We start from the raw sequence: 26853 nt of genomic DNA on the forward strand, positions 1-26853 counted from the left end.
ACCTCTCATTTCCCTTTCTCCTTTCTACTATCCTATCTCTATGCAAGTCTTCCCTCCCTCCTATTCTCCTTCCGACGTGTATTATAATAATGTATGTACGGGGGCTGCACGCAAATCAAGCCACGCTTATGCTGTAGCCCGGGTTACAGCGTGAGAATAATGAATAATACAGTGGGCCCACTGTATTATTCACTGTTGTATGTAATATACTGTGAAGAGTTTGTTCGCAAAAACCGATAAGTCCATTTTTGAAGATTTTGAATATCGGTCTCTGACATAAAGTACAAAATAATACCTTTTAAATGATATATTGGTCACTACATATAAAGGTACATTTTTGAAGTTATGGTCAAAAGAAGCAAATATTTTCTTATCATTCTCTTTATTTTTCTTGAACTTTAATCGCAAATATCTCCATTTGGCAAATATGGACTCATCGGTTTTTGCAAACAAACTCTTCGTTTGTTGTACGTTTTGCTGTAAATTGTGCAAAGGCAAGGAAGAAAAAAAAATTCTGTGAACAACTTAAATATTTATGTATGTACACGAATGTGCATGTACAATGATGATGCAGAAACCAATGAATCAAATCAGATCAAATAAACAAAGACAAAAAAAAATCGCTTTCAATTCATGAAATAAAGACGATTAAAAAAAAAAATGCATCATTAGACCCGGTATCACACAATATGACCCAAATAATGAAGAGTATTCTGTAGTTTATGATTTTGATTTTGATATTTATGAAACAGATGTAAATGTTAATAATGATAATAATGAATAATATCAAAATTCCAAATTTTGCACAATGAATCAATTTAAACCGTTATCCGGAATTAACGATTCTTTTTAATGAGTTTGAGGTAATTTTGATAACCTTTGTTGTTTCTTTGACAATACTCATGATTTATCTTTTTCTATAATATGTCTTAGTAAAACGTGGATTACTCGGAGTTCTGCTTCCACATATAATCTCTTCCAGGTTATGATTCTAAAGAAAATAGCAAACGCGATAGTATATGGGTGGAGGTGTTGGTTTATACGTGAAACAAAACCTTGATTACGTTATTCACAGTGGTTTAAGTTGTATAAATGATGTCGTTGAGTCTCTTTGTATTAAAATAAAGGTCCCTTATATACATTATGCTGAGAATATACAATTATTATGTATACACCTCCAAATTCAAATACCCCAAATTGTCTTGATTATTTGCAATTTCTATTACATAATCTAATATTTAATAATAAAGATTGCTATATTATGGAAGATTTTGATATAGATTTTTCTAAGTTTCAAACTATGAACACTGCTCAATCCTTCCTTGATATCATGATCTCCACATCTTTCTCACCCTTTATACAAACCACCTGTAGTAACCAATCGCTCAGCAACTCTTATTGATGATATATTTTGTAATATTAACCCTTTACTCGTTTCTGGTATTTTTCCTTCAGATTTATCAGATCATTACCCTATTTTCATTCACATCCCCCTTCGAATGCCCCTGTGTTTACTTTCCGGAAGGGGGCACCCGCCAATGTAGAGAGGTTGCAAGATGATCTCAGTAATGTGAATTGTCTTCTGTACATAATACTGAAGATACAAATGAAGCTTATGATTTGTTTATGAGTATTTTTATTTCGCTTATGGATAAGCATGTTCCTGTTGTTAAAAAGAAATCTAGAAATTATAAAAGATTCGCTAGACTTTCATGGGTATCTAAGTCCTTCTGTGTTCAATCAATCGAAAGATTATATTATATGCTGGTAAAATCAAACGTAGTCAGGAATCCCATTGCAAGTACACTTCATATAAAAATGTCCTCACACAAATACTACGGTATGAAAAACGGAAATGTTTTATAAATCTGATATATTTTGTTTAAACGTGATATTCAAAATACTTGGAAAGTTATTTATATGGCTATTAATAAGAATAATTACAAGTCCCATATTACATCAATAGAATATGATGATGTTGATGATGTTTCCTTAACAGTATTTTTTATCATTATCTTTTTTTTTTTTTACAAATAGGAAATAATCAGAACATTTTAGATTACTTAGAAGCCCCTAATCCTCATTCATTTTTTTGTTCCTTTACACAGACATGAATTATTAGATATAGTTCAGAATTTGAAAATCAAAAAAAAAAAAAAAAAAGCGCTGGACATTCCAGTATTGATAATGTTCTTTAAAAAAGTATTATTAATTACACATGTTTTGTCGACCCACGATACATGTGTTTAATTTATCCATGAGTAATGGTGTTGTCCTTGAGGTTATGAACGTTTCCAAGGTAATTCATGTACACACAAAAAAGGGGGAGGGAAGATGTTTCTAACCATAGACCAATATCATTGCTAACTATTGTTTCGATGTTATTGGAAAAGGTTGTTTTGACCAGGCTTTTGAAGTTTTTAGATACTCACAAATTATTTCTGATTCTAAATTTGGCTTCCGACAAAAACATAGCACATCTCATGTAATCCTTACCTTCCTTGATAAGGTTTCAAAAGCTATATCTAAATTTCATCACACTATTGGAGTCTTCCTGGACCTCTCCAAGGCTTTGATACCATCGGTAACAACATGTGACACATAGGGTGTTATTTCCTCGATTGCTGATCCACTTGTTCACATATTTAATTTGTCAATCCTTAACGGTGTGTTTCCCGATAAAATGAAATTGGCTAAAGTAATACCAATATTTAAGAAAGGCGATAAACTTGTAATCAGCAATTATCGCCCAATTTCATTATTGTCCTCACTGTCTAAGGTTTTAGAAAAACTTATTTATAAGAGAATGATCAATTTTTTGAAGGTACATGAAGTTTTTACAAACTCTCAGTTTGGTTTTCGTGAGAAACATAGTACTTCGCATGCTCTTTTATATTTCGTTGATGAGTAGTTCATGCCATTGATAATCATTCTCATTTAGTTAGTATTTTCTTGGACTTCTCCAAGGCCTTCGACACCATCAATCATGACATTTTACTTTACAAATTATGGCATTATGGAGTACGTGGGAAGGCCTTGGAGTGGTTCAAGAGTTATTTAGTCGATAGAAAACAATTTGTTACAATTAAAAATAATGATTCAGTTATCAGAGAAGTTAAATGTGGCGTCCCACAGGGAAGTCTTTTAGGGCCGTTATTGTTCATTATTTATATAAATGATTTTTGTCGCGTATCTGATGATCTCTCTTTTATTCATTTCGCAGATGATACAAATGTATTTTTCGCCCATAACGATATTGATTTTCTCGTTCACAAAATCAATATTGAATTGAATAGAGTGACAAACTGGGTCAGAGCTAATAAGTTATCACTCAATGCTCAAAAAAACGAAATATATGATTTTTAGTAGTACTGTTGACAATTTAAACACAAATATAGTTTTAGATGATTCTCATCTACAAAGAGTATCAAATATTAAATTCTTGGGGGTCACTGTAGACGATAAACTTTCCTGGAAATCACATGTTGATAATATTTGTAACATAATATCGCGTAATATAGGTGTTATAAATAGAATGAAATTTCATATTCCACAAAAAATATTACTTATGTTATATTCGTCGTTAATATTGCCTCATTTGAATTATGGAGTTTTAGTTTGGGGCAATACGCATCAGAATTTACTTGAAAGAGTGTCCCTCTTGCAAAAGAAAGCCCTCCGCGTTATCTGCCATTCCCCTGTACATTCTCATACAAACACGTTGTTTGCCTCTAACAAGCTCTTAAAAATTAAAGATCTGTTTTTGTATAATTTAGGCCAATTTATGTACAATTATTGCAACAATTTGCTTCCATCTATTTTTGATTCTATGTTCCTCAAAAACCAATCATTTCATGAATATCCCACTAGGCGTTCCAATGAATTTCATTTACCCCTTTTACGCACGATCCTTGCTAAAAATACACTTATTTACAAAGGCCCAAATTATTGGAATACTTTGAATCATGATATAAAAAACGCCCCATCCATATATTCTTTTAAGAGGAGACTGAAGTCCTTTCTATTGCAATCGTATGACTCTACAGTACTGAACTAGCCATTTGGCCTTCTTTCTCACATACTGACTTACTCACCTTTTCTCCTCTTTGAAGAATAACTTGTATTCTTTTGGATGTCTGCTGCCATCTACGCTATCGCCCAAAGCGTCAAAGACTTGAATTTCTGTCTTGCTCCTGTTCATACGTCCCTTCATTTCCTTGCTTTTCTCCTTTCAGGCGTTACAATATCTCTTTTTTTTCTCCACAACTATCATCTGTTTCTCTTGACATGCTTCTGTCGAAGATCGCTGTCTCTGTTGTGCATTTTCGTTTGCTATTTTGTCTTCTGTTTGTTAGTCTTGTCCATTCAGTTTTGTCCCGTACAGCCTTTTCTTCAGTAGTTGTTTCGTTGTCTAGTCTTTTTCTATGTTTGTTTGCGTCTACGAAGGTAAATGAATTTATCTGTGAATCTAATTCTCAGTGGGCTTCCAGACTTCTTCCTCTTCTTTTTTCTTTTTTTTTCCCTTTTGTATTTATGATGCTTCAATATCATTAATCTTCCTATTGATGTTATTTTTCCAGAGGGGCCCACATTCTACAAGCTCTGTCTTTTTAGTGGGTCTCTCCATTTTTCACACTTTAAGCAAAGTTATACATGTACTTCATTTCGATCACTTCTGTTTCTTTTTTTACAACAATGTATAATTACTATAAGGTCCTCAATTGTTGTACATCCTTTTCAATACATAATGTTCTGTTTACCTTATTCTCTGTTGTCAAAAGAAGTGTAACTTATGTTTTGTCGGAAAATGAAATAAACTTTAAATTGAATTGAATTAAACATACTACTTCATAACTTATCACATTGATTATGGTATCCGAGGAAAACCCTTGGAGCCGTTCAGGAGTTACCTTACCAACCGAAAACAATTTGTACTCATCAACGGTCAAACATTGATATGCAAAAGGTGAACTGTGGTGTTCTTCAAAGAAGTTTGCTATATCCTCTTTTAGTTGCTTTTTTTTATCTCAATGATATGTCAAATTCATCAAGAATCATTTGCTTTTTATTGTTTGCGGATGACACTAACGTATTTTTTTTTAATCTGATTCTGATCCTGATGTAATTGATACTTTAAACATTGAATTAACGAAATTACTTCACTGGAGAAGAGCGAACAAACTGTCAATCAACCTACAAAAAAAAGTATGTTTTTTTTTTCTGGAGGCGCACACAGTCAGTTATTGATTATTATACCGTATCACATTCACTGTTTTTTTTCTTCTTCTTCTTCTTTTGTGACTAATTTTGGTTTTGCATTGTGCTAATGTTGTTTTGTTTTCTAGTCTTTTGTATGAATAGCACCAGTGCACTTGGAAGCACCAGTATAAATTGCGATACAAACGCAATTATTATTATATTATTATTATTATTATTATTATTATTATTATTATTATCATTATTCCTTAATTTTCTTGAAAAGTTACCGAGAAATATCCTCCTGGAAGACACGATCATTAAAGAAGTCTCTTCTATCACATTTCTAGGTTTGATTTATGTCAACAAACTCACTTGCAACTTACACATTGACTCCATATGTTGCGTTATTTCAACGAATAATAGGTGTCATAAATAACGTCAAATTTTGTCTTCAAAAAAAAAATCTCTTTTCGTGTTATACTCTATACTTTGTTATTTTGATTTAGGTAGGAACGTCCATATGTATTAAGTTATGTTAAATTTAAAAGCTTAGAGTCTGCCTATGCTCTTTTAGAATCTGCTCTTATAATCAATGTCCATCCAGGTGACTTTTTAGTGGTTCTGCGATGCTGGGTCAGATTTGTGTGAACAGACACCACTGAAATATGTAAAATTTAACAAATTATGTGAGAAAAAAAAGGTACCATTTTTACTGCATGCACTATATATCCTGATGACGTTGTGGATGATACACACGTAATCCTTGTTAATTGTTATTATGTTTTCCATTCCTACAGGGTTGGAAATTGAATGTGCAGTGATCTTCCAGGGTTTTCCGATCAGACAGCGAGTGGTTATTCAAAGAGGAGATGTCTGAGGAGGAAATCCAGCGTGAAATGTTACGGAAACTGAGAAATGACATAACAGATGCAGAATTTGATATGATGAAAAGTAAGTAGCATTTTGGAATTGTTCGACTGCTGTGACAAATATTTGTACATGTTATTAACGAAATATATGTATTCTGTTCATCTTTTGAATATGGTGCAATTGAATGAATTATCCTGCACTTATGCCTTATCCTATTTTTTTTTTTGTAGACATATATTTTTTGATATAATGATAAGTCTTTAAAATGTTTTCGTTTCCTTCCTCTCTCTTGATCGAGATGTTTTACTGATCAATTGGCATCCCAATCCAGAACTCCAACAGCTGATGTTCTGAAAATCAAGGTATGCTCCCAAATGACCCAACCTGCTAGCAGTCAGCGTACGCAAGCTACGTTTCATTATCATTAATGCAACACGCTTTAAAAAGCATATTATGCAGGTTGCATTGTTACTTAGGGTGAATTGTACAGTTTGTTCTTTCTGTTCATGATGGTATCTGCAAATGGGTGCCATCTGAATTGAACATAGTATCAGTCGGGCACTATATTCATCTCCACTCACGCAGTGGACCGGCTCCTCAGTGTATTATAATCAGACAATAGGTGTAAATGTTCGGATTTTGTGCGTGTTTTGTTTGTTAGAGTTGCCCTTGGAAACTGTGTACTTGCCCTGTCTTGTGGCGGTTGGCGGTCCCTGCGTGTGGGTCTTGTTGGGGCATAGGGGTGGGGTGATCTTTTGCTCTGCAGCTGCGGAAGAGGAGGCATCGGTATTTATTGCAATGAATGATAAAAACGACCTATTCATAGATGTTCCTTGTGAACAAGGCCATCGCTGGTTCCCTCCGAATGGCTTCCTCGGGCAAGGGTTCCCTTAGGCTGTATTAGCTGTTTGGGATTTGTACCCGGCGGGCATGATGGTTGTCAGTTGGTCATTTTGTTGTGATTATAGCCTGCACGTGGTTATGATCCATTGCAACCAAATCTCGGAATTAACTCAATTTACCTGCAATTAATGTTTTTATTGTTGTTGTTGTTTTTACATATTTTTGATAGTTTAGTTGTGTTCAGACGAGGGTAGTTTAGGTTGGAGTAACTTCGGGGTCAAATCGTAATGTTGACATTTTGCGAGTACACGTGCGCGTGCAGTACAATTCTAACCTAGCCGATCGCGACGAAGAAGGTATGGAATATTATAGCGCTCAGAAATTCTCATTAACAAGTATGAAGAAGACAAATACCACTGGCAAAAAAAATAATCGTATGGTCGACGTGAGCTGTATAACAGCACAACATCTGTATTAATAAGTACAAAATCTGACCGGCATACATAATTAACATAAACTCAATTTATTTTTTGATAATCATTGAAAATTGTGATATATTGTATTTGTAATATCTGTTTATGTTTTGTATTATAGGTTGATCTCATTGTGCAATGGTTAAGATGAATAAGATTGACAATTTTTGTTCTATGTATGTTGTTTTTTTTTCATTGCTACACTGTATTTTGCGAGTATTTTTAATGTATACATGGCCATCTGTTAACAATGTCTGTAATTCAGCCTCCGGGTCGCGATAGATATTGATGAATAAAACACCTTTTCAATTCAAAATGAGTCGTTGCAATGTTGAGCAATGTGATGTAGAATGTACACCTTTGTACCTTACGCTTCGTTATATAAGAGCTAGATCATTGAATTTGCAGTGTTGCTTTATATACTACGTAGTCTATATTAAAATGCCTTGCATTGCCAATAATAAAACTTGACCTGGGCTGTTTCCTAACTTTTCCATGTATATAAAACACATACACACACAAACACAAATAATTAGGGGATGCTCTAAAGTGCAGATTTTTCCCCCGCTTGGTCACTTCGACACCCCCTAGCTGGTCATACCTCCCCCAATCATGAACATAAACCGACACCCTTGACTACCAGTGGCGGATCGGGGGGGGGGGGGGGCACCGGGCGCCCCCCTCTTAATTTCCAAAGCGGAAAAAATATAGCTACAAACGGCAGTTTTTGGACTGTAAAATGTCAAAATTTTCAAGCTCGCTCACATTTAATCGTTATGCCATTCTCCTGATGTTGCTGCCAGTAATTGCCAGCAGTTGCGCCCGGTGCGCCCCCCCCCCCCCCCTAGGCCGCGGCCGAGCCCGGCATTACCTCAGTGTACACGTAAACTGGGCCAAATGCGCGGCCAATTTTAGTCTGGCTTCCAAACCCTCTGCCCGTACTATTTCGCTACTCGGGATATTAACCTCCTCAACGTCAAAAACTAGTATAGTTTAAGGTGGTTTTGTCCTGCAAAGGATTTTTCCTTCGGCAAAGGCCTATGCCCGAACGGCGACTTCGTCGCCACGGAATCCAGTTGGCAAAGGATCTGAAAACCAGACTATACCAAATTGCGTTTGTTTACAAGCCAGTAATTGCCAGCAGTTGCGCCCGGTGCGCCCCCCCCTTAACTGCTGGCAATTACTGGCAGCAACATCAGGAGAATGGCATAACGATTAAATGCGAGCGAGCGGAGCGAGCGAGCTTGAAAATCTTAAGTTGTGACATTTTACAGTCCCCAAACTGCCGTTTACATAGCTATAAATTAAATTGTTATGCTACTTTGACATTCTACTTTGACATTCATGATAAGATGATAAGATTCATGAAGATCCTCATTATATTTGTAATATTCTAAATAATCATTTTTCTTCCATTGGGGAAAATCTTGCAAGCAAAATTCCATCTTCAAATAAACATTTTTCTGAATTTTTAGGTCCACCAAATTTAAACTCAATGTTTTTTAGCCCAACATATAGTCAGGAGATAATCAATATTGTTTCTGATTTTCGTTCCAAAAAAAGTGCTGGACACGATGACATCAGTAATTTTCTGCTGAAGGGGGTAATATCTTCAATTTCGGATCCTTTATCTCATATATTCAATTTATCTCTTTTTTTATGGTATTGTTCCTGAAAGTATGAAAATAGCAAAAGTTATTCCTTTGTTTAAAAAAGGTGACAAATTAGATGTTAATAATTATAGACCAATTTCTTTGTTATGTACACTGTCCAAAATTCTTGAAAAAATTGTTTACAAAAGAACTCTTACTTTTTTGAAATTCAATAATATACTCTCAAATACTCAGTTTGGTTTTAGAGAAAAACATAGCACCTCACATGCATTATTGAGTTTTGTAGAAAAAGTAGCACATGCTATCGACAAATCCTCACATCTCATAGGTTTGTTCCTGGACTTCTCCAAGGCCTTCGACACCATTAATCATGATATTTTACTTAATTAACATTACGGAGTCCGTGGGAAGGCCTTGGAGTGGTTCAGGAGCTACCTCTTGAACAGGAAGCAATATGTCTCTTTAAATGGTTGCAATTCACAAATGTTAAATGTTAAATGTGGGGTCCCACAGGGAAGTTTATTAGGTCCGCTTCTGTTTCTTATTTATATAAATGATTTCTGTAAATCATCAGATATTCTTTCTTTCATTCTCTTTGCGGATGATTCAAATTTGTTTTTTTCGCATAATAATCCTTTTACCCTAGTAAAGACATTAAATTTTGAATTAGAAAAAGTTGCTCAATGGATAAAAGCTAATAAATTATCTCTCAATCTTCAAAAAACAAAATATATGCTTTTCAGCAACTCCATTGAGGCACTACCTGCTGATATTATTTTTGATGGCACACCGCTGGAAAATGTTTCTTATATCAAATTTCTGGGAATAACAGTTGATAATAAGCTTTCATGGAAATTTCATGTTGATAGTATATGTAAGATTATTTCTCGAAACATCGGTATAATCAACAAGATTAAATTTTGTCTTCCTTTGTAGTCCCTGCTTACATTATATTCATTCCTCATATTGCCTTATTTAAATTACGGTATTCTTTTATGGGGAAATACATATCAAACTCTTTTGGATAAATTACTTCTGCTACAAAAGAAGTCACTGCGCATTATATGTCACACTGCATATTTGTCTCATACTGATCCGTTATTTTTTGAAAATAAAATATTTAAAATTAAAGATTTTATATTTGTTTAATTTAGGACAATTTATGTATAATTACAATAAAAATAATCTTCCATATATATTTGAATCAATGTTTTCAAAAAATCAATCTGTTCATAATTATCCTACAAGGCAATCGAACGAATTTCATTTACCATTTTTTAGGACCTTGCTGGCTCAGCAAACCTTCATCTACGAGGGGCCTAAGTATTGGAACTCACTTCCCTACGACATAATAACAGCACAAACTTTGAATTCTTTTAAAAACAAATTAAATTTTTTTCTGTTGAAATCTTATGATATACAACCAAATTAGGTTCGGTTTCATTCTCTCAATCAAGTCGTTTGTTTGTTTGTTTGTTTTTACAAGTATTAAGTTATCACACAGAAATCATCTTTTAAGGAAAACAATCTGTCTAACATAAGTTTACCTCAGATATTTCTTTTATTGTACCAGTAACATTTGTTACGGAAGGTTAACTTGGCCTAACGAACCATCATAACCACCAAAAATACCCAGACTCTCAAACAAGGTGTTTGGTCGATCTCGGTCATCTTGTCGAACTCTTTATTTACATATTCCTCCGCGGAACAATCAAGTGCCCAGAAATAACAATACAATGTACCTGTATCCATAACACTTCCCCCCTAAAAGAGTGCATTTAACGTTTTAACACAAATGGACTCTATGTACGTTGGCACAATATTTTGGAACAGCATTGTACATTCCTCTTCCAATTCACACTTATAACTCCATGAATTTACCATGGTTGCATCATTATAAGAACACATAAACGAAGTATGCTATGGCTACTAGTATATCATTATCACAACCTGTGATAAAACATGTATGACTTTAGTACCATTCAACGTGTACCAAACTAACACTCTCGTGAGTTATACTGCTGCTTGTGAGTTACAGCATACTGGAATTGCATGTAGTTGTGCAACACTGAATACTGCAATGTTAACTTTCTCAACACCTTAACCTTTATGCAATCATGTCATGCATACAGCACAAACAATACACTTGTACCAAAATCATGTGGTTTCCTCGTTAGAACACACATGCAACATGTCAATTTTTACACTGTCATTATTAAATGATTAACCTGTGTACAACGATTATAAAACACGTCATCTCTTCCACAAGCAACTGCATAAAATCCAACTGTTGTAATCATATACATCATATTACCTACAACCAAAACATCATATTCCATGATATGCGACTTACATATACCTGTACACGTTGTGTCAGCATCTATTGAAACGTTTAAACACCAACAAATGTCATATATCCTACTTATGTGTCTGAAAACTTTCCTGTCAACATACAAAACACCAAGAGTATGACCTGCCTGACAAAACATCAAATGAACCTGAATGAGATATACACTGTACTTGATGACAACCTGTGTGTACACCTAAACTTAATAAGTGAGTGTATACCTGCCTGTATACATCCTGGTATAACACAGTTCGCTTAAATACATGCCTGTTGGTATGTTGGATCAACTGTGAAGTACTGAATACCTTTGCCAAGGCAATGATTGAGGTATAATAATGAGCAAAAGCTTTGTACATGTATAACTATATAATTTCTGTACCTAATACAGTATACATGCTAATTAAATCCAAAAAGCAACATCCAATAAACTTAGGGTGTATGCCACAACAAATTTAACCAATACCTGTACATGTACAAGTATGAAACTTCAAGTACCTGAACTGTACCTACATTACTCGATACACCACATTCTCTATACAAACAGCGACACTACCTGTTTGAAATCAATTTACCAACAACTCACATTCTTGACAACTGTTGATGGCTAGCATAACTTAAAACAGCCTTCATAGTGTATTCTTTTGTTGAGTGACTCAAGCACAATTATAGCTTGCTGTGTTTCCTTATTAACACAAACATGTCTGAAGATACTTCCATGTTGTTATTTACACATTCAAAGTGCCATTCATGCTGTTGGCATCACAATTATAGTGTATGCAAAATGCATACATGTACCACTCGTACATATACATGATGTACACACACTGTCCTGTGTACTTGCAAAACAAATTACACCTGTTTAAAGTGTTGCAAACATAAAATACATTTGCACAAATGTTGCATCTGGCAACAAGACAAAATATTGAGATGTCTCAATTAAGCACGAGAAAGGGCGTCTGCCACAATGTTTTCCTTTCCGCGAATGTGCTTAATGTCAAGGTTATACTCCTGTAGGATTAAACTCCATCGCAGCAGTCTCTGGTTTTTGTTTCTTATTCTGTTGACGAATGTCAGTGGGTTGTGATCAGTCCACACAACAACGGGTTGAGTTGTGCTGCCCACGTAGACATCAAAGTGGCTGAGCGAAAGAATTAACGCTAGGGTCTCCTTCTCAACGGTAGAATACTTCCGCTGGTGCGCGTTGAACTTCTTTGAGAAGTAGCAGACCGGTCTGTCCACTCCATCGTCATCAGCTTGCATCAGCACGGCGCCTGCTCCGACATCGCTTGCATCGACAGCTAGGCTGAAGCCTTTCTTGAAGTCCGGCGCTGCCAATACAGGACCACTCGACAGGATTGCCTTCACTTGGTCAAACGCAGACTGGCATGCGGCTGACCACTGGAACTTCACGTTCTTCCGCAGGAGATCAGTCAAGGGTGCCACAACATCCGAGAAGTTATGGCAGAAGCGACGGTAGTATCCGGCCATGCCGATGAATCTCATCAGCTCCTTCCTCGTCTTGGGAACAGGGACATCTTGGACTGCTCCTACCACATACATGACTGGCTTCGCACTTTCACCTGCACTTCTCTCAACATACTTCTTCAACATGTTGATGTGACACAACCGTTTCTTTTTCTTCCTGTCTGGCGTCTGAATGATGTAATTCACATCACTCAATCTCTCCTCCACGACATAGGGACCAGAGAAGCGAGCACACAGAGGGTTACCAGGAATGGGCAACAGTATCAATACCTTTTCACCGGGACTGAACATTCTTTCCCTGGACCTCTTATCAAACAACTGCTTCATGTTCTTTTGACTGTTTCTCAAATGTCCAGCTGCAAATTCACGTGCACGAGTCAGCCTACCACGGAACGTGGTCACATAATTCAACAAACCAGGTGACTCATCCTCACCCAACAGCTTCTCTCTCAAGACCTTCAATGGACCACGAACCTCGTGTCCAAACACTAACTCAAAGGGACTAAATCCTAAGGACTCTTGCACAGACTCTCGCACCGAGAAAAGCAACAACGGCAAGCCTTCATCCCAGTCCTTCTCGACCTCAAAGCAGTATGTTCTCATCATGTTCTTCAGCGTCTGATGAAAACGCTCCAGAGCGCCTTGACTCTGTGGATGATAGGCACTCGAGGTAACACATTTGATACCCAACTCACGCATCACTTGCTGAAATATCTTTGAAGTGAAGTTGGAACCCTGGTCTGATTGCACCACCTTTGGCAAGCCAACCGTTGTGAAGAACTTCACTAACGCCTTGCTAACGTTCTGTGCAGTAATACGCCGAAGTGGCACAGCTTCTGGAAATCTCGTAGAAGCGCACATCATAGTGAGCAAGTACTCATGTCCAGCCTTTGTCTTTGGCAAAGGACCAACACAGTCTATGATAACTGTGCTAAACGGCTCATCAAATGCTGGTATGGGCTTTAGGGGAGCAGGAGGAATCTTCTGATTAGGTTTCCCCACCACTTGACAAACATGGCAAGTTCTACAGAAATCTGAAACATCCCGTCTCAAGCCAGGCCAAAAGAAATGTTTCAAAATCTTGTCAACCGTCTTATTGACTCCTAGATGACCACCAAGAGCTGACTCATGCGACACACTCAAGATATGTTTACGAAATACTCTTGGAATGACAATTTGGTGAACTTCTCGCCATTCTTCATCACTAGAAGAGTCAACTGGCATCCACTTCCTCATCAACACATCTCCTTTCACATAGTAGCAAGTCCTTTCACTCAGTGCTTCTTCTTCAGCAAGAGCACTATCACACAATGCTACCAACTGTGGATCATTCTTCTGTGCATCAATCAAAGAGCTCTTGTTCAACCCAATCTCATTTTCATCTACAGGCTGAGACTCATCCCCTATCTCATGTGATTTTGATGCTGCGGGTTTGCTTACTTCTACATCATCTAACCGACAGACGAAACTCCCTTCTAGACCGATATCCCCTTGACTAGCCTTCATTTCAGACTCCTCTGATTTTCTACACATGGAACGTGTGACTACACAAGCTGGGAAAACTTCAGGGAATTCCTGAACCAATGCAGCTGTCTCATTTCCTTCTTTATCCAAAGGGACTGCACTGACCACTGGAATAGTCACTTTGTCTCCTGCAAGATCATTGCCTAATATCAATGCTACACCATCCATAGGAAGTGACTTCCTAACACCAAGGCTCACCCTTCCTGAAACTAGGCCTGACTGCAAATCGACTGTGTGAAGAGGGGCCTCAACGTAACCTCCTTCTACTCCTTGTAACAGTACACTTGTGCCTGTGGACGACGTTTGCCCAAAAGGTAAAACACTGTCAAGAATCAATGACTGGGATGCACCAGTATCTCGCAGGATGGTAACCTTTCTAGCTTCATCACACCCTATCAATGACACATAGCCTACAGAAGTGAATGGTTCATACTGAGACTTAATCTTGTCTTGATCAGCTGACTTAATCACACTCTGAACTTGTTCACACCAATCACCTGTCGATTCAACCGAACGACTCACCAATCCATTTGGATGAGACTTCTTTTCTTTGTCTTTTTCCTGTTTTTTCTTGTTCAGAACGGGACAAGTAGACTTCACATGCCCTGGTTGCCTACAATGGAAACACACAATGGGCTTCTCAGTGTTCCTACCCTTCTTGTCAGTCTCATTTTCTACCACTAGACCAACCTTCACATCTGTCTTACTGCTAGAATTTGTCTTGCCAACACTTTGACGACTTGGAGCTGCATATTTGCTTCCTACATACCTGTTTCCATGACTACGGGACAGAGTATACTCATCAGCCATTGTACTAGCTACTGACAAAGTTTTCACCTTTTGTTCCTCAATATGTGTACGCACCTCTTGAGGTAGTGAACTCTTAAACTCCTCTAATAGCACAAGTTCCCGCAAATCTTCAACAGTAGCCACGCCTACTGATTGCAGCCAACGAGTGAAGGCAATTTCCTTCACTTTTGCAAATTCTCTGAATGACTGTGACTCTAGTTTTCTACTATTCCTGAATTTCTGTCTGTACGCTTCAGGAAACAAGGCGTACGCGTTCATGATTGCCTTTTTTACTATTGCGTAATCCTGAGCTTCTTCGCGCGACAGTGAAGCATAAGCATCACATGCCTTTCCCTTTAACTTAGTCTGCAAGAGATGAGGCCATTTTTCTTTCGGCCATTCCATGCTATCCGCCACTTGTTCGAAGTGCAGGAAATATCTATCCACATCTCCTTCATCGAACTCAGGGACCATTCTGACATTTTTGGCGATATCAAAATGCCCACCACTGACGCTTACACCATACTCTCTCTCACCGACTTGACGAGCCCTTTCTAGAGAAACCCTCTCTCTCTCTAACTCAATTCTCGCTTTCTCAAGTTCAAGCTCTTTCAGACGTACTTCTACACTCCCTTGCACATCACCAGGGGGACTACCTGATATGCTACGCAATGCCTGGAGGGGAAATACTTCTTCATCTACAAGAAATTTGATTGTGTGCTGTGTAATCTCTGACTTTTTCATTGTACTCTTCACAGCAGGAACCTTGTAGTTTTCTGCAACACGCAACAAATCAACCTTTTTCAAGGTTAGCAACTCCTCAACTGTGGGTGAATCCACAAACTTCTCAATGGAAAACTCTTGATCTTTCTCCATTATGCACCAATAATGTACAGTTAATAGTGCAACAAGAAAACCTGACTATCACCAGCCAGCCAGCTGAAAAACTCTTTTCAACTGAAGAAAACCAGTCGCACTATAAACAATAACCCGTATGCTATACCACACACGACCCGACTGGGAATAACCCGTATGCTACACCACATACGAACCGACTTAAAATAACCCGTGTGCTCAACCACACACGAACAACAATGGCATTACCTGTGTGCTAAACCACACACGAACCACCGTGAAATCACCTGTATGCTAAACCACATACAAACCACCGTGGAATAACCCGTATGCTTAACCACATACGAACCGCCGTAGAATAACCCGTATGCTGAACCACACACGAACCACCACGTACGGGACCAACGACCAACGTTTGACCAACGTTTCCACGCAAACACTACGCACGCACAGCGTATAACTGGACTAAACCATCCTCAACACTACGCACGTGCCAAATTAACCCTTTCGATCCCGAAAGAAGTTACGAACGTGTGCTTCCCTCACGCAGACACAGAAAGACGACCGATTTACATCAAAATGTTTAACATATCACTCCGCGTCCACACACACACTACGCCATAAACGCATCATGCTTTCTGAAATCGTAACACCTGCACATACAGTAAACTGTAACAATCACGATGCAAACTACATACAGTACTGTACGTAGTTGCGCGACGCGACGTAAACTGTATCGCGATCGCCCATGTCCACGACATAGCATAGAGTGCTACACACGCTACTCACCGAAATTCATCGGCCAAGCGAGAACGAAAAAACACTCCTGGGATCATATCAAGCCCGACCAAATCACCTAAGTCCGCAGAAACCCTGCCGAACTCCTGTGACGTGCCCCCAATTTGTTACGGAAGGTTAACTTGGCCTAACGAACCATCATAACCACCAAAAATACCCAGACTCTCAAACAAGGTGTTTGGTCGATCTCGGTCATCTTGTCGAACTCTTTATTTACATATTCCTCCGCGGAACAATCAAGTGCCCAGAAATAACAATACAATGTACCTGTATCCATAACACAGTGAGTCTATTCTCTTTCTCTTTTTTTATATCCGTTCCTATGCATTCATACCGGCATATGCACCCAATCAATCGCAATTTCAAACCAGGGAACGTTGTATTGTTTTGTTATTGCATTTTCATAATGAAGTACAGTATGCTTGTGTCCACGATGGCGCGTGTTGTACCATAGTCTCATTTCCCCCTTTTTTTTTGTTCTTTTTTTTGTTCTTCTTTTTTTCCCCCTTCCCAAGTTAATTTCATGTCAGTTGACGTTGGTTTCTTTGACTTTGTGTACGTATTTTTAGAGGGTCCCATACCCTACAAGCTTTGCTTTTTAAGTGGGACCCTCCATTTCCATTCTAATCTTTGGTCTCATTAGGTATATACCTTAGAAACGAAATTCTGTTGTTACTCATGACCACTTGTACGTTTTTCTTTGAAATTGTTATAAATTTGTTCTGTAAATGTATTGTATATATTTTTTCTGTTTATTCAATGGAAATGGAAATAAAATTGAATTGAATTGAATTGAATTGAATTGAATTGAATTGAATTACAGTCCCAAAACAGCCGTTTTGTAGCTATATTTTTTCAATTGTAAATTAAGGGGGGCGCACCGTACTATTTCGCTATTCAGGATATTAACCCCCTCAACGTCGAAAACTAGTATAATTTAAGGTGGTTTTGTCCTTCAAAGGATTTTTTTTTTTCCTTCGGCAAAGGCCTTTGCCCGAACGGCGGCTTCGTCGCCACGGAATTTTATTTGGCAATGGGTCTGAAAACCAGACAATACCAAATTGTGTTTGTTTACAAGCAGGTCGCCACTACGACAAAATATTGAAAGGTTTGAATTAAAAGCGCGGCCGAGCCCGGCAGTGTAAACGGACAAAATTGCGGGGCTCGGCCCCGCAATTGAGGCTGGGCTCGGCCGCGGCTCGGCCCAGCCCCGCACTGTAAACGGGGTCTGCGGGGCCAACATTGGCCGCGCATTTGGCCACGCGCTGGAGATGGTCTAGGCCGCGGCCGAGCCCGGCATTACCTCAGTGTACACGTAAACTGGGCCAAATGCGCGGCCAATTTTAGTCTGGCTTCCAAACCCTCTGCCCGTACTATTTCGCTACTCGGGATATTAACCTCCTCAACGTCAAAAACTAGTATAGTTTAAGGTGGTTTTGTCCTGCAAAGGATTTTTCCTTCGGCAAAGGCCTATGCCCGAACGGCGACTTCGTCGCCACGGAATCCAGTTGGCAAAGGATCTGAAAACCAGACTATACCAAATTGCGTTTGTTTACAAGCAGAGCGCCACTACGACAAAATATTGAAAGGTTTGAATTAAAAGCGCGGCCGAGCCCGGCAGTGTAAACGGACAAAATTGCGGGGCTCGGCCCCGCAATTGAGGCTGGGCTCGGCCGCGGCTCGGCCCAGCCCCGCACTGTAAACGGGGTCTGCGGGGCCAAAATTGGTCGCGCATTTGGCCACGCTCTTGATGTGGTCTCGGCCGCGGCCGAGCCCGGCATTTCCTCAGTGTAAACGTAAACTGGGCCAAATGCGCGGCCAATTTTAGTCTGGCCTCCAAACCCTCTGCCCGTACTATTTCGCTACTCAGGATATTAACCCCCTCAACGTCGAAAACTAGTATAGTTTAAGATGGTTTTGTCCTGCAAAGGATTTTTTCCTTCGGCAAAGGCCTTTGCCCGAACGGCGACTTCGTCGCCACGGAATCCAGTTGGCAAAGGATCTGAAAACCAGACTATACCAAATTGCCTTTGTTTACAAGCAGAGCGCCACTGCGACAAAATATTGAAAGGTTTGAATTAAAAGCGCGGCCGAGCCCGGCAGTATAAACGGACAAAATTGCGGGTCTCGGCCCCGCAATTGAGGCTGGGTTCGGCCGCGGCTCGGCCCAGCCTCAATTGCGGGACCGAGCCCCGCAATCTAAAATTGGCTCGGCCCAGCCCCGCACTGTAAACGGGGTCTGAGAAAAGGCCGAGCTCGTCGGCCGCGGCCGAGACCACCTCCAGAGCGTGGCCAAATGCGCGGACCATTTTGGCCCCGCATTTGGCCTTTTGCGCTGTAAACGGGGTCTTAGTTTGCAGTTCGCACTGTAAACGGGGTCTTAGTTTGCAGACTGACAGCGCACGCACACAAGCGCACACTCACATACACACACACGTACCCCTCAAAATTACTTTTCCACGAGGTGTCCCCCCCCCCCCCCATGTCTTGGCCCACGGTACGCCACTGTGCGTAGACCAGGGCCCCGTTGCAAGAAAGTTGCAATCAATTGAAAATAATTGCTCATTTTGAAACAACAATTCTGATTGGCTCAGGGTCTGCCCTATTAAGAAGACATGCATGCAACAATGATTTTGATTGGCCAGTGACAATCAGTTGCAAGTTGCGTGTAAACGCAAAGTTTGTAGCAACGGGGCCCAGGTGACCAGAATGATCCTTCCATTGACATTTTGAAAGCATCCATTTCATTATTTTGCATTGAATGTATTATCTAGCTCTTTCTATTGATATTATCAGATACCGCTTTTGCTGTCAGGTGGATGTTCTGGCAAGCACCACTTATAAGGATCACTTGAGTAATCATTACATCACAGATGCTTATCTCAGTGAATTTAAAAACCAACACGCTCTGCTGGTACAGATGACCTATTTTTCTGCTCATGCTCAAAATGGAACCCCGAACTGGCTTATTGGCATCCCAATTCAGAACTCCAACAGCTGATGTTTTGAAAATCGAGGTATGCTCCTTTGTTATTCAAACTGTTAGCAGTCGGCGTACGAAAGCTGCATTTCATTATTCATTAATGCAACACGGTTGAGCATATTAATATGCAGGTTGTATTGTTACTCAGGGTGAATTTTATACAGTTTGTTCTTTCTGTTCAGGATGGCATCTGCAAACGGGTGCCATTTGAACTGAACATAGTATCAGTCGGGCACTATATTCATCTCCACTCACGCAGTGGACCGGCTCCTCAGTGTATTATAATCAGACAATAGGTGTAAATGTTCGAATTTTGAGCGTGTCTTGTTTGTTAGAGTTGCCCTTGGAAACTGTGTACTTGCCCTGTCTTGAGGCGGTTGGCGGTCCCTGCGTGTGGGTCTTGTTGGGGCATAGGGGTGGGATGATCTTTTGCTCTGCAGCTGCGGAAGAGGAGGCATCGGTATTCATTGTAATGAATGATAAAAACGACCTATTCATAGATGTTCCTTGTGAACAAGGCCATCGCTGGTTCCCTCCGAATGGCTTCCTCGGGCAAGGGTTCCCTTAGGCTGTATTAGCTGTTTGGGATTTGTACCCGGCGGGCATGATGGTTGTCAGTTGGTCACTTTATTATGATTATAGCCTGCACTGGGTTATGATCCATTGCAACCAAATCTATGTTTATACCAAAATCCATGTGTAAAACACGCTGTTACGACTCTCGGGATTTACTCGATCTACCTGCCATTAATGTGGGCAGATTACGACAGTCCAAAGCATTATTATAATATTCCCGGGTTGTAAGATGCTTTGTTGTTTGTGGATCCTTTCCCGTTTAGGCTATAGGGACGACACCATCAATGTAATTCATTTGCTATTTACCACCAATATTCTCTTCAGATCTTTCTCCCTCTAGTATGTTTTCTACTCCCTTGATCTGAAGCATACAATATTTCATTAATAACAGTTTTCTGATGTAAAGGTAATGCACATTATAAAATGGGTTCAAGAATGTAGCCAATAGGAAGCGCTGGAATGAGTCACGTGTGCTTTGGTTATTCTAGTCCCATCGCACTGCGTGTTAAATCCACCGTGGTTAAATCCTATTGCCGATCGTCTGTGCGCGCGGCGGCTCCTTTGAATTGCATGCATACATACAGTACGCGCTGTCAATCCTGTAAACACTTCTAGTTCGGGCTGCCGGCCGGCCGGCCTTTCTTCCCTTGTGCATAACATGTGTGGCGTACGTATACTAGTACTCTTATACGTACACTTTGTACAGTACAGTAGACCAAGCGTTGTGGGACCGGACGCGTACATGGAGTCACTTTGAAGGGCAAATCCAACGATTTAGCAGATTAATTCTCACGCCGTTTTCAGAGTATGTTGTCTAGTAGGCCTATATGAGGAGTCTATATCAAGTCTTTAAGGTAAAGGGTGCATATTCTATGTAAAATAAGTAAGTTTTCATGCGGGAACTTAAGTGTCCGGAAACCCAACCCTCCATCATACTTATAAATACTGTATGTGCGGGATTTCCGAGTGCGACGTGCGTAAATGCTTGGGACGAACATCTTCGGACGTCTTGACCCACAAAGGTACGTGAAAAACGCTGGAAAATGCTGTTAGTTTTCGAATTGTTTTCGAATTCGAAATGTTTTCGAATTTTTCGAATTGTGAAACATGCACTCGGCCTCGCCTCGTGCATATTTCACAATTGTAAATACCCTCGAGTGCACTATACGCCTCCACTAACGCACTCTATCCTGTGCATCATTTGTATATTATTGCATTAACCTCTTCTTGACTGTGTTAATACCCTGTTTATGTGTGCACGTGCCAGTTCAACACGGTAGCCCAAAAGAGATCATTCTGATGCAATGCGGATTTTGCTACTGTATATTTTTCTCGTGAGGCCTCATTGGTCATCCTTTGGGTTTTCCTTTCAACGTTGTTGCTTTTGTTTGTTGTTTTTCTGAACATAAGCATCTTTACAAAACATGTCATCTATTTGTACCCATGAGATGCACGTGTTTCCACCTTCGATACAAAGAAATAGATAGGTTTCATAATATAACTGATGTTACCTTTTGTTTTTGTCACCGATTAGGACATATCATACTGAGACTTTGTTTAAATTTAGTTTAAAAGCTTCTTCCATCAGTCACTTAAAAGTGTGCTGCAATTCACGACATTGTTACATACTCATAGATAGTACGAATAGCCTGTTCCTTCTCAGTTGTAGGGGATATCCGTAAATATTTCTTCCCCTTTTATGTTAATTTTCCTTCTGGTTCGAATCTATGCTTTGTCGTAATATGATACGGATAGGTGATGTTATTTTATATATTCCGTCCACTGCATGGATAAAGAATAATTTGCCGAGTTTTGATTTAACATACTCTTTCTGTATTTGTATGCTTATGACAAACTTTTTTTTTGTGTGTGTGTGTTTGTGCTAATCAAGATCGCATCAATGTTATGTATAGGACGACCCTATTTCCTTTTGTAGATAACGTTATGTCAAGAGACAACGATATAACGTGTAACTGGAATATTGCAACAATCTCCACTGTCAAATTCTCTATTGCCGTCTATTGCCGTCTACAGGTGCCTTCGTGGACTCAAGCAACGGACATCACGCTCACTCTTTAATACGCAATTCAATAGACACAGCATTCAATTCAAAATATTATGATGATGACTTTTTTTATTTGGTAGGAGCTTCTTTTGTACAAAACGAATCAGATAGCAATCAAAATGACATTTTCTTGGTTTTCAGCCAGTTTTAATTCATCGCCGCAAGAATTAGATTATGATTTTGACATAGAGAACCAATAGCAAAGTCCATATTCTTCTGAATATCTTACTCAAAACCAATTCAATAATGTTGTCAAGGAGTATGATAATACTACTTTTTCTCTTATAGATTTTAATATTACGAGCATTAATAAACATTTTGAAGAATTGCGGTTACGCCTAAATAGCTAATTATGCAAAATATCTCGGCAGTCTGTCTAACCGAAACCTGGCTTTCTCATGGTTCAAGTCTTCCATTCGCTCTTGACGGGTATGATCTTGTGGTTAATAACAGACAAAATAGGGTAGGTGGGGTGTTGCCATATATGTTTCACAAAATTATGATTATGTAGTTCGTGATGCGGTTTAACAGCATGACTAATTCTTTTGAGTGTCTTTTTATTGAAATCACAGTCCCTGGCAGTAAAAATAATTATAATCACAGGTGTAGTATATAGACTACCAAGCGCGATTATTAAATCATTTTTAAATCATCTTTCAGATTTGGTTAAAAACCCACTTTTTATCAATAAAAATTGTTTTATAATGGGTGATTTCAATATAGAATTATCAAAACAGAATAACATGTCACAAGATTTTTTGGAAATATTTCTACCTCCTTCTTTCTTACCCTAGATATCTAAACCCACACGTAAAGTTAATGAATTCGCCTCCCTTATTGATAATATGTATATATTTTTATATTCTTCCTCCTCCTGATTCTTTTGTAGTACTCTCAGATATCACGGATAATTTTCCCACCTCGACTGGTTTTTCTTAAAATGAGACAGTTAATAATGAATACAACCACTTATTTAACCGAAGAATCACACATGAAAATATAGCCAGGCTAGGTGCTAGTTTAGACACTGCAGACTGGTCCAGTATTTTTGATACAAATGTTGTTAATTTGTCCGTTGAATATTTTATGAAGATTTTTTCAAAATTTGGACAATTGTATACCAAAACGCAGAGAAAAATCAGCTAACTACCAAAAAACAAAAAACAAACAAACAAACAAAAACCTAGGCTACCATGGATTTCTAAATCGCTCTTGCGTTCAATTAACAGAAAGAATAATTCATATCATGGATTTAAAATGAAACGTACTGAGCAATCAAAACTGACATATACTAGTTATAAAAATATTTCGATGAAAATGGTACGAATAGAAAAGAAAACTTATTATACTAATCAGTTACAATTTTACAGACATGATACGCAAATTTCATGGAAAGTGTTAAAGGAAGCCATGAATATCTCAAATGTCAAATCAAGTATTACAAAAATTAGATCTGATGATGAAATTTTTGAAGATCCTCATCAAATTTGTAATATTTTGAATAATGATTTTTTCTTCAATTGGGGAAAATCTGGCAAGTATTCCTCCCTCCACAAAAAAAAAAATCTTTATTTTTAGGTCCACCATATTCTAGTTCATTATTTATTAGTCCAACATACAATCAGGAGATAATCAATATTGTTTCTGATTTTAGTTCAAAAAAAAAGGGGGGGGGGATGGACACGCTTACATCAGCAATTTTCTTTTAAAGTGGGTAAAATCGTCAACTGCAGATCCTTTATAGCTCATATATTAAATTCATCCCTTTTTAACGGCATCGTCCCCGAAAGTATTGAAATAGCAAAAGTCATCGCTTTGTTCAAAAAGATGACAAATTAGATGTAAATAATTTCCGACAAATTTCTTTAAGTGTATTGTCAAAAATTCTTGAAAAAAAAAATGATCGTAGAAGAACTATTGATTTCTTTAAATCCAATAATATATTTTCAAATTTTCAGTTTGGATTTAGGGAGAAACATAGCACTACACATGCATCATTGAGTTTTATAGAAAAAGTGACACATGCTATCGAGAAATCTTCTCATCTCTTCTCATCTGTTCCTGGACGTCTCCAAGGCCTTCGACACCATTAATCATGATATTTTACTTTCAATAAATTACATCATTATGGAGTGCAAGGGAAGGCCTCGGAGTGGTTTAGGAGCTACCTCATGAACAGAACAGGCAGAAATATTTTTTTTTTTAATGGTTACAATTCGCAGGGAAGTGTATTAGGTCTACTCTTGTTTATTGTTTACATAAATGATTTTTGTAGATCATCAGATGTTATTTCTTTTATTCTCTTTGTAGATGACTAAAATTTATTTTTTTTTCGCACAGTAATCCTCTTACCCTTGTAAATACAAAAAAAAAAAGAATCAGAAATTGTTGCCCAATGGATAAAAGCAAATAAGTTGTCTCTTAATCTTCAAAAAAACAAAACAAAACAACAACAACAAAATATGTTTTTTTTAGCAATTCTACTGAGGCATTACCTGTTGATATTGTTTTTTATGGTACTCCCCGCGAGAATGTTTCCCATGTCGACATTAAGCTTTCATAGAAATTTCATATTGACAGTATATCTAAAATAATTTCACTTAACATTGGTATAATTGATAGGCTTAAATTTTGTTTTCCTTTATCGTCCCTGCTTACATTACATTCATTCCTAATATTGCCATATCTAAATTAAGGTATTCTCGAGTGAGGAAATACATATAAAACACTTTTAGATGAATTACTGTTATTACAAAAGAAATCACTCCGTATTATTTGTCATCTTTCATTTTTGTCCCATACTGACCAGCTTATTTTGAGCATAAAATATTGAAAATAAAAGATTTGTATCTGTTTAATTTAGGACAATTTATGTAACAATGTAAAAGTTTTGAAACAATGTTTCGAAGAAATCAATCCGTTCACAATTATCCAACATGGCGATCGAATGATTTCCTTCGGCCATTTTGAAAACTTTGCTGGCTCAGAATACATTCCTCTACGATGGACCCAAGTATTGGAATTCACTTCATAACAATTTTAAAACAGCTCAAACTTTGAACTCCTTCAAGAATAAATTAAAATTGTTTTTATTGAAATGTTACAACATGCAACCGAGTTAGGATCGTTTTATCATGTCAGTCAAGTCATCATTTCTTTGAACATCAAACAATTGTGTATTCATTGTTATTTTAATCAGATAATGATAATAATTTGTTAGACACAAGTCCTCCTTAGATGTTTCTGTTATTGTTCTGTATGTACCAATGTGTCTATTCTCTCCTTCTCCTGCACTCTTACCGGTAATTTTTTTTTCATTATATTCAATCCAGGTTGTATTTCATCATTACTCTTACATCATGGAATCCAGTTTGTTTGCGCGTCCACGATGGCACGTGCTGTAGTGTTGTTGTTGTTTTTTTTGTTTCTTTTTTCCCCTTCCCAATTACTGTATTTTGATTTCATCTCAGTTGCTTCGTTTTTGTTTTATATCGCTGATTTGTGTATTTTCTGAGGGTCCCTCATCGTACAAGCTTTGCTTCGTAGGGGGACCCTCCATTTTTCATCCCCATCCTTACTTAACATGTATTACATGCTTTATGTATATATTTAAAAAGATATAATTGTTTTTTTTTAATCTGTTACTCATTTTCATATGTGCTTTCTTAAACCACATTCTGCAATTATTGCAAATATCCTGTGCACATACATTGTACATAATTTCTTTGTTTATTTGATGGAAGTGAAAATAAATTTGAATCTTGAATCTTGATTCTTGAACAAAAGAAGCATAAGCTTCCTAATTGAGAGATCTGTGCAGAATATCTGACTGTTTAATTTTGGATCTGTACAAACTAAATGAAACTTTGTTGAAAACTTCACGTGCTTACCAGCAAAACAAGCACTTTTAGCTCATCTAATAAACAATGAGCTCTCAAAACTAGATCTCACAAACTCAAAATTATATAATTCTCATTCTGATGTAACTTGGAATTCCTGATACCAGTATCAGCCAGAAAATATCAACTTACTCTATGAGAGACAAAAGAACATGAACTTCCTGGACTGCTTCCTTTCTTGGCAGTTGGCTCAACTTCTGTCCAGTATTGAACGAACTTGAAATGTAATATAGTTGCCTGCTTACTTCTTTGATTCTGCTGATTAACCATAAATTTGTCACTATTGTTGATCATTCATTACATCCCATTGAATTGACTTCTGCAATTCACATAAATTTCTGTACAAATCTATACATGTATGAGGAACAGAGCAAAGAATAATGTCTGTCACTTGTGTGTGGAAGAAAAAAAAACACCAACACTTTTGTACAAAATTACATGTGACAGCAAACATGTTACTCAAAGGCACACATCTAGAAACTTGTTCTCATATCAGAGTGAGGTAAGCACATATCAGAACACCTGTGCCTAAAA

General features: G+C 38.0%; 1 protein-coding gene across 1 annotated transcript in view; it reads left to right on the forward strand.

The window, feature by feature from the left end:
• LOC140239634 (caspase-3-like) overlaps positions 1-26853 on the forward strand; it is an 82233-nt gene that overhangs the window by 1615 nt on the left and 53765 nt on the right. The window contains exon 2 of the mRNA XM_072319464.1: positions 5997-6150. Coding sequence (XP_072175565.1) covers positions 6069-6150 — 82 coding nt within the window. The 5' untranslated portion in view covers positions 5997-6068. The remainder of the gene's footprint in view (positions 1-5996; positions 6151-26853) is intronic.

This window comes from Diadema setosum, chromosome 16 (assembly GCF_964275005.1).
Source record: "Diadema setosum chromosome 16, eeDiaSeto1, whole genome shotgun sequence".
Taxonomy (NCBI): domain Eukaryota; kingdom Metazoa; phylum Echinodermata; class Echinoidea; order Diadematoida; family Diadematidae; genus Diadema; species Diadema setosum.